Below are 15,133 nucleotides of genomic sequence, written 5' to 3'. Positions count from 1 at the left end.
AAGCTCATCAAGCTCCAGGCCTTTATTGGAAGGAGGGCCAGTATTAGAGGCAGGCCTCTATTTCTATTTGAGCAAAATGAACTAATGGTTCACTGGAGTTTTTGACAATTAAAATTGCGCCCACATTTTCAAAGTTAAACACATTTCTTTTAACAACGGTAGTTTCTGCTTCAGCCATCTCCCCCCTCCCCCTGCTTCAGCCCTCTCCCCCCTCCCCCTGCGCAGCGGCCGCAAACTCACTGATGCGCCTGCAGCCTCTCGGAGTTCCTGCTGCTCTAAACATTAAAATAATTATTTCATTTTCTGTTCCTCACTTCTGATTACCTTCAATGGTGTCTGTTTGTTGCAACCACCAGGTACAAAAACTAACTTGTTTTTATTTGACTATTTTTCTGTCCTGTCTGTTTATTATCTTCCTGCATCTCCTCTCAATCCTAAAGAAAAACTGCTACCTGGGTTCATATATATTCACCTTATGAGTTACCTTTGAACTGCAGTTCTAAAAGATCTACCGACCGCAAAAACAGCGGAGCGCTCGCTGTTTGGCAGCCGTATCAGTGATCAGTGCGTCGGAGGACAAGGTGATGCGCGCAGCGCCCCGCTCCACAGCATGCAGCGAAACGCATCAGGCACAAATAAAAGACAGAAAACATTAAAGGAAATGAACTAACATGAACGATCGCGTGTCAGTACCTACGGTCTGGCACAGCGCGTTGCCCCCCCCCACCCCCCACCCCACCCCACCCACCCCCCGAGCGCAGGAGCTTGTCACCTGCTGACAGCAGGCTGCTGTCTTTTCCGAGGGCTGCATCTTGCCGGTCATTATCACGTGACAGCGACTAGTCGACGACAGGCATAAAAAGTCACTATAGTTGACTAGTTCATACACCCCCTACTGCTGCTCTCCAGAGTGTTCTGCAGCATAATCAGCACGTTCTCTTTGAACTTGATAGTGTAATGACCTGGCTGGGGTTGTAAGCCAGGTGCATTCTGGGTATTGTGTTATATGTGTTTCCTATCGTTCTGCTAGTTCCTATGTGTTGATTTGAGTGTTGTGTGAGTGTTATGTAAGCCACAGGGAAGGTGATGTGTGTTCTGTGGAGCGGGTTGAATTAGCATGGTTAACTGACACCATGACTCTGTGTGGTAGGAGCGTGATAGAGGATCGTGTCTGTAGCGTTACAAAGCATTGAAGAAAAAGCCTAATAAAGGTCTGTGTGAACCTCTATTGCCACCTGCTGGTTGATTTGGGGACTATAATCTTGCCGCTGGGACTCTCATACTCGCTTGTTACCACATTCCACCTGGCCACAATAAGAGACCGGCCATTATTTACCTCTGCTGACTCCGACACCGGCCAAAATTGGAGACCCGGCCTTTAATGGAATGCCGGCCTGTATTAGAGGATTTACGGTATCTTTCCCATCTGCAGCACAATATTAACTTTTCTTTGTATTTCAGGATCAACATTTGCACAATTTCTTCCATCACTGTCAGAGCACTGCATCAGCAGGCCAGGTGTCAGGAGGAGAGCTGGTCAAATACCTGAAGGTAAAGCGCTTCAACAAAAGAATAATTTTAAAGTTTGGAGACAAACATTACTGGTAATAATGCATAAAATAAACTTTAAATGCTGAATTTGGTCTCATCAACCCATAAAATGTTGATACACCGATTTCAGGACTTATTTTTGCAACTGAATATCCTATCTGGATGCAAAAAAGGATTATTGGGAATAAAATTAGGCTATAACCACATCTGAAAAAGTAAGGTGTGACATTTTTTTCATTGATAGTTGCACCATAAAACCACAATCTGCCAAACCAGACTTGCCTTGAAACAGATGGAATGGATATGTTATTTGCACTGCTTTTTCTCTAGCCAGCTGCACATACTTATAATGTAAACTTTATTTTATTTTTCTTTACTTTCCACTTTGAATTTATTTAATTTCAGAGGTCAAGTTAATGCCTGTAAATTTGCACAGGTCTATAGCTGGGCTGCATAGATATTTCTCTACTTTTATAGCTTTGGGTCTTGCATTTTTCTCTACTGCTCACTATCAGCTCACGATAGCCTCGGTTTATTGCTGAAAGCAACATCTGGTCCAGTGGGTTTCAGTGTAAACACAGCAGTGAACAATAGCCAGAGGTCAGCAGTGGAAGGTGGAGGCTCTCTTAATGACTTGGAAGGCTTGTGGTAGCTTCCTGTGTACAATCTGGTACCTAAACTTCACATTTCCACTTGTTGGAGTGTATTTTACTGTTTTTCACTTATTATTAATACATTTTTCTCTGATTATTCTTATGCATTTTAGTACTCGTCTAATTTAACTTGATTTGATTTGATTCTTTGTTCTTCTACTCAGAGTCTGCATGCCATGGAGGGTCATGTGATGATCAAGTTCCTACCAACCATACTCAATCAGCTGTTCAGGGTCCTGACCAGTAACACACAAGAGGATGTAGCAGTAAATGTGACCAGGTGTGACTTTTTGAAGGGTGAACACCTGACGATTCATGCAATCCCATGAGTTCATGATTATTTTTGTAACTGGGCAGAATTTGTTTGCAGAAAAAAAAAGCTCTTCTTACATTTTCCTCCATTAGAGTCATGATTCACATCGTCGCCCAGTGCCACGAGGAAGGTTTGGAACACTACCTTCGCTCTTACGTGAAGGTGAAATCCACATTCCTCGTGTTTTTATGTTTCACCAAAATTGTATTTGTTTTTTTTTGTGCCAGAGAACTGACATATCTGTTTTTAAACGACAGTTTGTATTTAAGACTGAACCATACACATCCTCAACTACTCGAACAATACATGAAGAGTTGGCAAAAGCCATGACTGCCATCCTGAAACCGTCCACTGACTTCCTGACGAGTAACAAGCTGCTCAAAGTAACATTTGTTTTCCTTTTACAAAAGATTACACATTGTGTAAATATATTCAACAAAAGGCTTGCTCTATAGTTTTGTGATGCATGTTTCTGCCCTGCAGTACTCCTGGTATTTCTTTGAAGCCTTAGTCAAGTCCATGGCTCAGTACTTGATTGAAAGCTGCAAAGTGAGGGTGAGTTTGCTGCAACACTCCTGCTATACTGAGACCTCTTTCATCCTGTTTTCTTTGCTACAACATGCTAAGTCTTGTAGGCAAAAGCAATCCCTAAAGAGGTGTTAGAATTAGAATTATATTTACTTAGTCGTTGAATAAAGTCAGCTTGGGCTGTCTACTTTAGCATACTAAACAGTCTGTGCCATCTCCCACCTGTTTTTTTGTCCTTTAGTAATGTTGTAATGGTCACAAACGGTTAGCTAAAAAAAAGCTGGTTAAACACGTCATAAGCTTAGACAAACCACCTTAAATTAACATTTCCCAACCCACTTCATATAAATGCTGGTCGTGGTAATGCTAGCCACTGAACAATGCTAGCCTGTGCTACTGTTAACGCTAGCTACTGCTAATGCAAGACCGAGCTACTGGTTAATGCTAGTCCAAGCTACTGTTAACTCATTCGCTACCAGCCGTTTCCTGATCGGTAAAGCCCTTCGCTGCCAGCGTTTCTCACTGTTTTTACTGTTTTTTAAGAGTCACAAAACGTTGTGCGCTAGGATGATGTCGACGCCAAAACAACCAAAACAAAGAGGAGACTCACCTCTTACATCAGGAAGAATCCGCGCGTTTCGAGCTGTATCCGTTCTTTCATAATCCGTTGTGATCGGCAGAAGCTTTTCCGGTTCGCGCCTCACTTTTTTACAGCAGCGGCCCAAATCTATCTCCTAACACAGGGGTGTCAAACTCAAATTCACACTGGGCCGAAATGACAATCTGGGACGAAGTCGCGGGCTAAACTTAAAACTTAATATTTTTTGAAAAAGTGACGGCAAATTAGCACATTTTCTTTTATCAACATATATGCAATTTTGAACCTTTTAATTTGGAAAAAAAAAATTATTTTTGCATTAACACTAAATGGGGAATAACCAAATTACACACGAGCAAGTCAATTTTAAATAAAACGCATCAGTGGTATTCATTACTTGTATATTCAGCATTTTTAAAATCTATTCTGGATTTATGTTTTCTTGTTGTTTATTCACTTTTCTTATTTTTTGTTCTCCTTCTTTTCTCCTGTAATAAATGTCATCGCTGCTGTGACATCTAGCTTTCCCCACTGAGGAACAATAAAGGGATTTTCTATTCTATTCATCTGTCTGCAGCCTTTCCACTTCCTGTTTTACTGTAGGTTAAATATTTTCTCACGGGCCAACAACAAAATAAAAATATTATTTTATCTTAAATGAAAATGCAATATCTCACCTGTTAACTTTCATATTTTGGAGCAGAAAAAGAGCATAAAACCAAAATATTTAAAGCTCAGTTTGCTCCACTGATTTACTGTGATGCTCACCTGTTCCAGCCAGATACCTGCATCATGGAGTTGGGCTCTCAGCTGAGGAGGAGACTCCTGTTGTTTTGTTCATCTTCATCATAATAATGACAACATTAGATGACAACAGGTGCTCACATAGGTTTGTGCTGGTGAGCATGGAGAGCGTCTGAGTAGCTTGACCACGTTATTGTGTGTCGGGGAGGAAAAATAAAAACTACAGCAGCCACAGAGTCATGCTGATTTGAGCGTGTCGCTGCTCGCTGGAGTATCAGCTCTGTCTGGAAGTTAGTTGGAAAACTTTCTCTTTCAGTCCTGAACACATTACTGAGCGGTTAAAATCTCCGTTTCTGGGCTTCAATGTCGGCAAATAACTGAGTAAACTCGGCGCTGAGTGAGAGGAGTGCTTAGTTTGTCCGAGACAGTTGAGCTGCAGACACGGTAGCAGACGCTGGAAAAAACACAAAGGAGGGGGCGCTTTGGCTTTGCGCTAATGCCACAAAGCATCATGGGAATTGTAGTATTTGAGGTAAAATAGGCCAGCAGGTCAGTTTTAATATATTTTTTATATTTATCTCGCGGGCCACATAAAAATGTTCCACGGACCAGTGTCTGACACATGTGTCCTAACACAAGGATTTTCTGCTTCCTGATCACGTGACGTGTGACATATGTGGATGAAGATCTGCTTTAGAGCATGAGTTCACTGCCAATGACAAAAGTGAACGTTTGGATTTAAAATGACAACTTTAGTCATCATTGGCAGTGAATGAGTTAACACTCTTCTGAGCTACAGCTAATCCTAGACTGAGCTACCGTTAACGCTAGTCTGAGCTAATGCTAGTCCGAGCTAATGCAGTAGTAACTCAGGAGGTAGCAGGGCTGCCAACCCACATGCATTGAGCGTGAGACTCACTCATTTGACCCTCCTCACACGCTTTTACGCCACATCTCCAATATATCACGCTGAAGAATCAACTTTATAATGCAACTTTTTTTTATCTATGCTGCATAGTTTTAAGAACACATCCAAATAAAATAAAAACTAACATTATTCCTCATTCTGGTAAATATTTTACATATAAAAGTTCTTGTGTCATATAAAAATAAAACCCTATGAAGTCAACTGAGCTGAGTTTTTTAAAAACATTATAAATATAATCTTAAATGCTGAAATGGGGATCTTGAAAATGCCATTTTATTTTATTCCACTCAGGAGGAATGTTAACAATCCAGATAAATGTACGTGCATCAGTTGTGTTTAATTTTTTATTTACATAATAATGACTGTGTGTCGTGATTGCTTCTTAAAGTTTCTGAAGAGCATCTTTGTAAAATATAGTAAAATCTGTAACAAAATTCTAACTTTGTTGGTCGTTGGTGTGAAAACTGAGCTGCTGGTCAGACCTCTGTAGCGTTTAAAACAACAACCATCTTTGTCCCTCAGCTGTCCAGAAATCAGCGCTTCTCAGCTTCTTTCCATCACACTGTGGAGACTCTGGTCAACATGATGATGCCACACATCACTCAGAAGTACAAGGACAACTTGGATGCTGCTCGAAACGCCAACCACAGCCTGGCGGTCTTCATCAAGGTCAAACCCACATTTACCCTCTGTGCTGCCTCACTGCTGTGTCTCTGGTTTGCATAAATAATAACAGAAACAGCTTTACTTCTACGTCCTGCAGCGCTGCTTTAACCTGATGGACCGGGGCTTTGTGCTCAAGCAGATCAACAACTATATCAGCTGCTTTATGCCTGGAGATCCAAAGGTACGGCACTAAAAACCGCCCCCATAGAAATACAAATAACACCTAATTTAAATGAAAACTTTAGTAAAGATGGGGGCTTTTCTGGTTTTCTTTGTTCCAGACTCTGTTTGAGTTTAAGTTTGAGTTCCTGCGTGTTGTGTGCAACCACGAGCACTACGTGCCCCTAAACCTGCCCATGCCTTTTGGGAAGGGGAGAATATTGAGATTTCAAGGTGAGATAACAAATTCATACAACTTACTGGCAGATTTGTAGTTTTCTGGCACAATCGAAAGACTTTTGAATCCAAAAGATTTGTAAAGTGAAAAGAAAGCAGTACTGTGCCGAGTTTGTAACGTGTCTTTTATTCTTTATTTCAAGGAGCTGATTATATATCTGTATGGAATTCATTTATTTATTTCAACTATTTTATTATAGAAAACATTTTTCTTTGTGTTTTGTTTTTCTCAATTAGCTGTGTTATCTCCATGTGATACTGTGGAGTCTTATGATACTCCAGTAGGTAGGTGCAAGGAGTGCTGCCTGCACATCTAAATGTGATCATTCATCGCTGAGGTCCTTGATGAGTGATAAAAGGGACTCTTCTCAGAAAAAAACATGTTTTTAAGCTTGCATGTTTAAATTGCAGGTTTTAAAAAAAATTTAAGTAGAACCAAATTGTTGAGAGGGTGTGTGTGTGGATCTGAGATTGCTTTGCTCATCTGAGATGTGAACAGCTACCACTGCCTGCTTTTATCTTGTTTGTCTTTCTACACTGTTGGTGTACTTTTTCACTGTGGAAATCAGCCCAACTCTGAGGTATAAGTTTGCTTTTGTGTCTGTGTTTGGGTATTTCTGCATTTCCTTTGCAATAGTTCATTAGGCTAGCATCAAATCAAGTACTTATTCTCATTGTTTGGGGCTGATTGTGGTTTCACATTCTTCCATTTAGTTTCTTCCTTCACTAATGATGTCCTCTCTTCTCCTCAGACCTCCAAATGGATTACTCCTTGACCGAGGACTTCTGCAGGAACCACTTCCTGGTCGGACTGTTGCTCAGGGAGGTCAGCGCTGCTCTGCAGGAGTTCAGAGAGATTCGTCAGATCGCCATCCAGGTGCTGAAGAACCTCATGGTTAAACACACTTTCGATGATCGCTACACCACCAAGGTATGCGCAGTTCTTTTTCTTTTGCCACTTGTGTGTGTGTGTGTGTTTGTGTGTGTGTGTGTGTGTGTGTGTGTGTGTGTGTGTGTGTGTGTGTGTGTGTGTGTGTGTGTGTGTGTGTGTGTGTGTGTGTGTGTGTGTGTGTGTGTGTAATCGTATTTATGAGTTAAACCTACTTTTATTGTTTCAGAGCCAGCAGGCCAGGCTGTCCACCTTGTACTTTCCCTTGTTTGGTCTGCTTCAAGAGAACGTCAACAGGCTCAATGTGAAGGAGGTTTCTCCATTCCCCATCAACCACTCCAATAATGTAAGACCGCCACCTAGTGGCTGCTGATGGGCTTTAAGTTTTTCATTTTTTATTCTCACAAAGAGAACTCTAACCCTTATTCTAAAAAGACTTGTTCGCAAAACACATTTTGTCTTATTTTCACAAATCTGAACTTATATCTGTGTAAAATGACTTTTTCACCATATTACAAAGAGAAGGTTACGATGAACACAAGAAGCAAAACCAAAAGATGACAAATTGGCTCCAAAAGTGCCAAAAAGTTTTAAATATTTTAGACATAAATACAAAAACTATCAACTGAAGCATAGATCAAAATGAGTAAACCTTAAGCTAGATGCTCCCATTTCCTCCGGTTTTACTCGTATCTGAAAATTTAGAAACAATAAATCTTCACAGAAATCTTGTGTTTAAATATCTACTAAATTAACAAACCTGTACAGCAAAAAAATAAAGGATAAATGTAAAAATGACTAATCTACAAACAAATTATCTGCATTGCAAGTAAATTAAGTCACAGTTATACATAAGGTGTTAAGAAATTTTAATTTAGGCTTCTAAAATCAACAATTTTTTAATAATTAAATGAAAGAAAAGCTCAAGAATACAGCAAGTAAATCAAATTTTTGGATCAAACTGCACTTTCTTTTTGGATTTTAAGACTAAAGATCTTGATCTATGGTCTGTGATTACTATTCCATAGCTAAAACTTTAGATTTTGTGAGAATAAACTGCTTTTAAATGATTTTTCATTTTGTTTTTGTGTCTTTTTACCCATCAGAACGGAAGAGAAGATCCTCTCCAGAGCAACACCTTGATGACCCCACCCAGGTCCAGCACATTCCTGGACACCAGCTTGCACAAAGATGTTTTTGGGGCCATCTCGGGCACTAGTGGGTGATCAAATGAGTGGAACAAAATAGTCATTTCTTTGACAAATAGGTGTTAAAAAGCCTGATTAATCTCGTCCACAGCTTCACCTCATGCAGCGTCCACCCCCAACGTTAACTCTGTGCGCCACGCCGACTCTCGCGGTTCACTGATCAGCACTGATTCTGGGAACAGCCTGCCTGAGAGGAACACTGACAAAGGCAGTTCTCTGGATAAGGTAATCTCTAAAGAGATTTTAATCTGATTTAATCTCCCTGTAATGGTTCCAAGTTCCCAGATAATAGCTAAAAAGTCACAGAAAGTTCATTTTGTTAATTGTTCACTTTAACTTCCTGCAATCGTCAAACGGAAACCGCGGCAGACGAATACATTTGCACGGAGACACTCTGTTCCCTGCTTCTTAGTGGAGGCTAAGGACAGCATGGTCCCCTCATGCTCCAAACGCCTCACCGTGGATTTCTCATTGCTTGCTGTCCCCTGTGTCCCAGAGATTGTCCTGCAGCCTGTTCCGCTTCAAGTACAAAACACCTCCACACTTCCTCGGAGTGTCCCATCAGGGAATGTTCCTGTGTGCGTTGGCATGTCCTACTTTCTGAAACTCTGAGCTTTTTTCAATTTTTCAGTTTGTTCTTGTTTTCGAAAACTGGCCCGTGATTCTAATGGCCCTCACTAATGACTCAAGATGTTGACAAACGTGCAAATTTAGAGGGAATTTTTCACTTTCTCATAAACAGCCTATGTCTAAGTGTTGAAAACAACATCCCTTCTGGTCATTTAATCTGACTTTCTTGTAGTTATTCTCCTTTTTTGTGTGTGTGTATTTTTTATATATTTGTGTGTTTCAGACATAATGAACAGAGGACACCAAACCATAATAACTCCATCTTTACAGGAACATTAACTTTAACCTAGATATTCTCCCCAAAACACCCTTTAGGAGAAACCATCTCATGCTTTCCATGAAGTCATCCCCAGACAGTTTCATGGTCTAGACTTAAGTCCTGGCAAAAGATGCATGCTTGGTAAATTTCCAAACCCCTCGCTGTGGTAGAGCGGCTTTTTTTTTTCTTCTCTCAGTCTTAGAAATGGTGTTTGTTGTTTAAAGTCACGTTTTCCATCACACACATGCACACACACACACACACACACACACACACACACACACACACACGAACAGAGAGAGGCGAGCAACGTCTGCTAGAACAAGTCTATTACTCCATCCTGACAACTTCATCCCAGATCTTTAAATCTGACAAATAAATCACAAGTCATAAAACATCTGTTTCAGTGGCAATCATCAAGGTTAGATTGTTGGCTTCTGGAGAATTCCTGTGGTGAACCAGCTCTTTAGGTAGCCATACTGGTTGAGGCCTCAAGATAATTCAGCCCAAGAGAAATACCTCAGTTCAAGTTGGGTTTGAATGACGACTCAAAAATCCCTCAAGCACACGAGATGCTAAAATCAAACCAGTTCTGGATCTTAGCCCTTTTTAGTTTTATTTATGTGGGCAGGAGTCCTGTGCCAGTTCTGAGGCCAAATGCACACGCCCAAAACCAAACTAAGATCTGCTGGCTGTTACTGAACCAGAAGTGGTTTATTAAAATCGAGACTCAGCCAGAACACAACCAAACTCCCCTCACTTGCCTGTGTTGTGATTAATATCCGTCTGTTTGTGACCAACCAGAGCCAGCCTGCCTCCATGCTGGGAAGCACCCTGCTACGCTGTGATAAACTGGACCAGGCAGAGATTAAGAGCCTCCTCATGTGTTTCCTACACATCCTCAAGAGCATGTCTGAGGGTAAATACTGAGCTGCTTTTGCAATTTAATGAAAAATAATTTAAAAAAATAACAATAACCTCTTTGGCGTCTTTGTCTTCGATAGATGCTCTGTTCACCTACTGGAACAAAGCCTCGTCTGCCGAGTTGATGGAGTTTTTCACTTTGATTGAGTAAGAGCTTTTATTATTGCTGTTGAACGCTTTGGTGTTACAATAAATACTTCTCAACATGTGTGATGACTGACTTTGGTCTCCTATTTCAGGGTGTGCCTCCACCAGTTTAGATACATGGGGAAAAGATATATCGCAAGGTAATGTTGATAAAAATGATCAACGGTGATTATGAGAAGACAACATATTATTTCTGAAATAAAAATGGCAGTTTTAGCCATTCCATGAGTATTTGTGGACTTGTTTTTAGTGAAATGCAATAAGTATAAAGATTTTTTTGAGGCATTCATTCTCTCTAACCTCCCATCACTGTTTCTATCTCTAATCACTCAAATGCCGGCAAGTTTAACTTAATAAACCCAGGCTCCTGCCCTCTCCTGCTTGGGTAAGCCCAAAGGTGGAACTGGCAGACTAACTGCATGGCGTTTTCTTGTCTTATGGACCGTGCAGTGCTGTTTTGGGTTTTTAATTTTTCAAACTGACCACTTTTCTTTTTCTCAGCGTGCATGACTTTAGCTTCATGCTCCATTCACCCGTACCTTAAAATGAAGGCTCTGCCTTTTCAAAGTGGGACTACGAGGAAAACTGATGAACAATGAGCATCGTACCTGTCATAAAAAGCTCTTTCAACAACCTCAGTTTGGAGAAATAAATGTTAGATCTGAACAGAGTGAGAAGCTATTAAAGGCGAGCCACAGTGGGGCCAATCAACTCAAAACTCGTATTCTCAATTTCTCCAAACTGAATTAGTTCAAAAAGCTTTTTTATACATTTTCCAACAAACACCCACTGAAAAAGACCCAGACTACCCCTTCAGCATGCCAAACACATTCCCCTTCAAAATATCACACACTCTCGTGTGATTTGCGCATTTTCTCGAACTTCCAGCAATTTGCACCTCTCTGTGTAAAAGGGGGCATCTTCTATGGTTACCTGCTAAGCTAACTCGGCCAGTCTCCGGTGCTCTCGTCTAACATTATCCTGTTTCCTCATCAGGAACCAGGATGGGGCAGGACCTGTAGCACATGAGCGGAAGTCTCAGACTCTGCCTGTGTCCCGTAACAGGGCGGGAATGATGCATGCCCGCTTACAGCAGCTCAGCAGCCTGGATAACTCATACACTTTTAACTACAGTAAGTGTCTCCATCTACTAGCTGTCATCAGACATCAGAAAAACCTCCTCTTCGTCACCTAGAGTAGTCTGACTCCTCATGCCTTACGTCATCTCCTTCCTCATCCTCTGCAAATCCAGCAGAAATCTTTGAGAAAACGTTTTAAAAAAATGGGGCCTAGAGTATTTTAGAAGTAAGCCAGGTGTTTATTTTTGTTAAATGGCATCGTTTAATACAGTTTCTTTGTGTTTTCAGTGTAAGAAAGATTTCAAGTATACTTGGAATATCTGTAGAGCATGGTAAGAATGTGTCAGGTTGTCAGGATGTTTGCTGCTCGCTTTGTTCATCTGTTTGGAAAAAGATATAGCATGCATATTTTTAACTGAACATTGGCTTTCTAAAGCTTCCTGTCCCTCAGCTCATCTGCTCTGGATTTTATTTTGTGAAAGAAATTCATGTAAAATGCAACTGAGTTTCATTCCAAAACGAAGAGAGTCTAACTTTCTAAATTAGTCAAACAACATTGGTGCACTGGTGAGTAAGCAGGTCATTTTATCGATACAGATTAGAAAAATGATGGAAAGAAATAACAACTCATCACTAAAGGTTGGTTTTAACGGTGAGATATTACAGAATGCACAAGTACATGGTCAAAAACAAAATGTGCACATGTTGCAGTAAAGTTAGTTGTTTCATTTGCATTGAATTTGTAAACAAATCATCTTTGCCTTCTATTTGGAATGAAACTGCATAAAAAGAAAGTCATATCTTTCAAACGGCTTTGCCTTAACACTGAAGAGTTTGACATGATTTAATGAAAAACTCACTGTGGGTAAAGTTAACATGACATTAGGAGTGCTCATGAACTGGCTACAGCATTTTGTTGTATCTGTTCAGCCTACAGCCACTCGGATGCGGATGTATTGAATCAGTCACTTCTGGAGTCCAACATTGCTACTGAAGTGTGTCTAACAATCCTGGACACTCTCAGCATCTTCATCATGGGTTTTAAGGTAAAAATTATTTTATTTTGAAGTTACACCCCTATAAAGTCACAGAGTTCCAGTTGACGCCCTTCCTCTCCATAGACACAGCTATGCGCTGATCACGGCCACGGCCCCCTCATGAAAAAGGTGTTTGATGTCCATCTCTGCTTCCTGCGCATCAATCAGTCAGAAACAGCTCTGAAGCAGGTCTTCACTTCACTGCGCACCTTTATCTACAAGGTAAGGCTTCTCAGTTGTCAAAATTACAATAAAACCTAAAGCAACACAAAACAAGTGTTCCTCTTCTCCCTCCTACTGGTTGAAAGTTGAATTACAACTGACACATGCGACCCCGCCACAGCCTACTGTAGCAATAACAAGCTAATGCTAACATCAATCCAACTGATACTAAATAAGCCACGAAGTAAAAAGATACACACTGTTGAACAAAAATACCTACAAGTCCAAAAGCAACAAAGCCAGGTCACCATCAGTCCATGATTTTGTAGCCTCTGTAACATCCAGCAATGGTCAGTTTTTAGGTACTGTTTGACCATCCAACATCTGGTCAAAAAGGAGACACGAGACTGCATGTGTTCCCTTTAAATCAGCCTGCCTTCATCCCACCTGCTGGAACTCAGAGCCTGCAGCTCTGACAGAGATAACGAAATCATAACAATAAACATTCTCTCCTCAAGTTCCCTCACAGAGCACCTTCTTGTCTAAGTCTCGTTGCTTCACAGAAGAAAGAAGATTTTATAATTAAAGATGAACTTCCACAACTAATAAATTTAAATAATCATTAAATGAACATTTACTTATTGCTACTTATAATAATTATAGAATAATGAAATGTTTAATTAATCTGTGCTCAATGATATACAGCCTCCGGTGTCAAAGAGGGCGTGTGTTTCTGAGATTCTTGGTAATATCCCTCAAACTTGTCAACCTCTGGTTGGCTACACAATCATAGCATGAGAACATTAAAACTGGATCTCTCTGGTGATTCTTGAGAAGCTTCAGACCGGCCACCTAAAGCACGCCTCTTTAACCACCAAAGCTTTTGACACGTTGTCAAAACCTTTTTCCACCTGCGAAGCTGATAAAGCAAACGGTTCCTGCAGAACGAGCTGACATTGGCTAGACTCCTTAAGTTTCTCAGACGTGTGGTTCCATCCGTCTGTCGTGACCCGAGACATCTCTGGACTGAAGGGTTGGTGGTATTCCACAGCCCTCCGGTGCCAGAGGTCATCCAACCTCTCTGACCTTCGGATCCACCAAGAGGGTCTCTGAAAATGAGTAATGTAGACACACATATAGCATCTGATGTGGTTTTTGATAATAATCAACTTCATAGCTTAACGCAAACCAAATTCTTTTACATCCAGAACGCAGCTCTCCGAGATACGGAAGTTCTGACTAACATCGCATTCACACAGAGGTTTCATACGTCACATCTAGCTCCATCCATCACAGTAAATGCTTAGTGAATTTGTCATGTTTTAATTGTTGGTAAAGTAAATTCTTACTTTTATAAACCTGACTGTTTCTGAATCAAAACGAAGAGTGTACAATCCCCTAATAAAGAAAGAATCCTAGAATCTTCTGATTAAAGCACAATAACGACCAAGCTGGGTGATATTCTATAGTTAGATAGAGTATCTCAGCTTATTGGTCATAAGTAGAGGTAAAATATCTATTGAGCTCTTAAAGCACTCAATTTACCAAACCCTACACCTCCTTTAGCTCCCTCAAACTAGCGTTGGCTGCACCGATGTTCACTATTTGCTTCGCCTCCAAAGACATTTACCCCCAGGCTCTGCCATGATGCCAACAAAAATGCAAACTTCTTCTTGTGCTTTTTATTGATGGTTGGCAAACAAAAAAAAAGCTAGCTGCTAGCCTTTATATGAGCTACCGGCACAGTGAACAGCTATTGCCATAACGCAAGTAGAGAGTTCCCGCGACCTCAACTACAAAACCTTTCAGTTCAGGTTCTAGTCAGTGGAGGAACACAGAGTTTCTGGCTCGAGAACCACTGAAACCAGTTTGAAGACGGTAGCTTCAAATTGTAAAAACTCTTTAGTGTTGGTTTAAGAACTGGTTCTTTTCCCCCTTTTTTGTAGTTCCCGTGCACATTTTTCGAAGGACGAGCAGATATGTGTGCTGCGTTCTGTTACGAGATCCTGAAATGCTGCAACTCCAAGCTGAGCTCCATCCGCAGTGACGCAGCCCACCTGCTGTATTTTCTCATGAAGAGCAATTTTGATTACACGGGTCGGAAGTCCTTTGTTAGGACACACCTACAGGTGAGGTGGTTCTTCTGTCTTCACCAATTATGAGCCTTAGCTATAAAAACAAGATGTTTATCTCCACATGACAATTTTCATTTATTTTAGACAAAAGTGTCACATATTTGTTTCTCAGGGTTAAATTGAAAAGTATTCTCATATTTTTTATGTGTTTTCAGGTGGTGATTGCTGTCAGTCAGCTGATTGCTGATGTGATCGGTATTGGAAGTACCCGCTTCCAGCAGTCTCTGTCAATAATCAATAACTGTGCCAACAGTGATAGAACCATCAAGGTGAGAAGCTTAACCTG

The 15,133-nt window shown here is 40.8% G+C and overlaps 1 protein-coding gene across 16 annotated transcripts in view; it reads left to right on the top strand.

The window, feature by feature from the left end:
* LOC107389974 (dedicator of cytokinesis protein 9) overlaps nucleotides 1-15,133 on the top strand; it is a 101,084-nt gene that overhangs the window by 73,714 nt on the left and 12,237 nt on the right. For 5 of the 16 annotated variants that reach the window (XM_015966430.3, XM_070543985.1, XM_054746890.2 and 2 more), the window contains exons 23-42: nucleotides 1,462-1,551; nucleotides 2,369-2,484; nucleotides 2,610-2,679; nucleotides 2,775-2,900; nucleotides 3,001-3,072; nucleotides 5,838-5,984; nucleotides 6,079-6,162; nucleotides 6,263-6,374; nucleotides 7,130-7,308; nucleotides 7,496-7,612; nucleotides 8,373-8,484; nucleotides 8,566-8,699; nucleotides 10,168-10,282; nucleotides 10,368-10,434; nucleotides 10,527-10,574; nucleotides 11,431-11,567; nucleotides 12,444-12,559; nucleotides 12,635-12,772; nucleotides 14,659-14,841; nucleotides 15,003-15,116. In XM_015966430.3, coding sequence (XP_015821916.1) covers nucleotides 1,462-1,551; nucleotides 2,369-2,484; nucleotides 2,610-2,679; nucleotides 2,775-2,900; nucleotides 3,001-3,072; nucleotides 5,838-5,984; nucleotides 6,079-6,162; nucleotides 6,263-6,374; nucleotides 7,130-7,308; nucleotides 7,496-7,612; nucleotides 8,373-8,484; nucleotides 8,566-8,699; nucleotides 10,168-10,282; nucleotides 10,368-10,434; nucleotides 10,527-10,574; nucleotides 11,431-11,567; nucleotides 12,444-12,559; nucleotides 12,635-12,772; nucleotides 14,659-14,841; nucleotides 15,003-15,116 — 2,277 coding nt within the window. Of the gene's footprint in view, nucleotides 1-1,461; nucleotides 1,552-2,368; nucleotides 2,485-2,609; nucleotides 2,680-2,774; nucleotides 2,901-3,000; nucleotides 3,073-5,837; nucleotides 5,985-6,078; nucleotides 6,163-6,262; nucleotides 6,375-6,614; nucleotides 6,663-7,129; nucleotides 7,309-7,495; nucleotides 7,613-8,372; nucleotides 8,485-8,565; nucleotides 8,700-10,167; nucleotides 10,283-10,367; nucleotides 10,435-10,526; nucleotides 10,575-11,430; nucleotides 11,568-11,801; nucleotides 11,846-12,443; nucleotides 12,560-12,634; nucleotides 12,773-14,658; nucleotides 14,842-15,002; nucleotides 15,117-15,133 lie in introns of all 16 variants that reach the window. The other 11 variants (XM_054746893.2, XM_054746892.2, XM_070543983.1 and 8 more) reach the window with 5 other exon arrangements.

The sequence above is a fragment of the Nothobranchius furzeri genome, chromosome 14, assembly GCF_043380555.1.
Source record: "Nothobranchius furzeri strain GRZ-AD chromosome 14, NfurGRZ-RIMD1, whole genome shotgun sequence".
In the NCBI taxonomy this organism is placed as follows: domain Eukaryota; kingdom Metazoa; phylum Chordata; class Actinopteri; order Cyprinodontiformes; family Nothobranchiidae; genus Nothobranchius; species Nothobranchius furzeri.
This window is presented reverse-complemented; position numbering and strand designations above follow the sequence as displayed.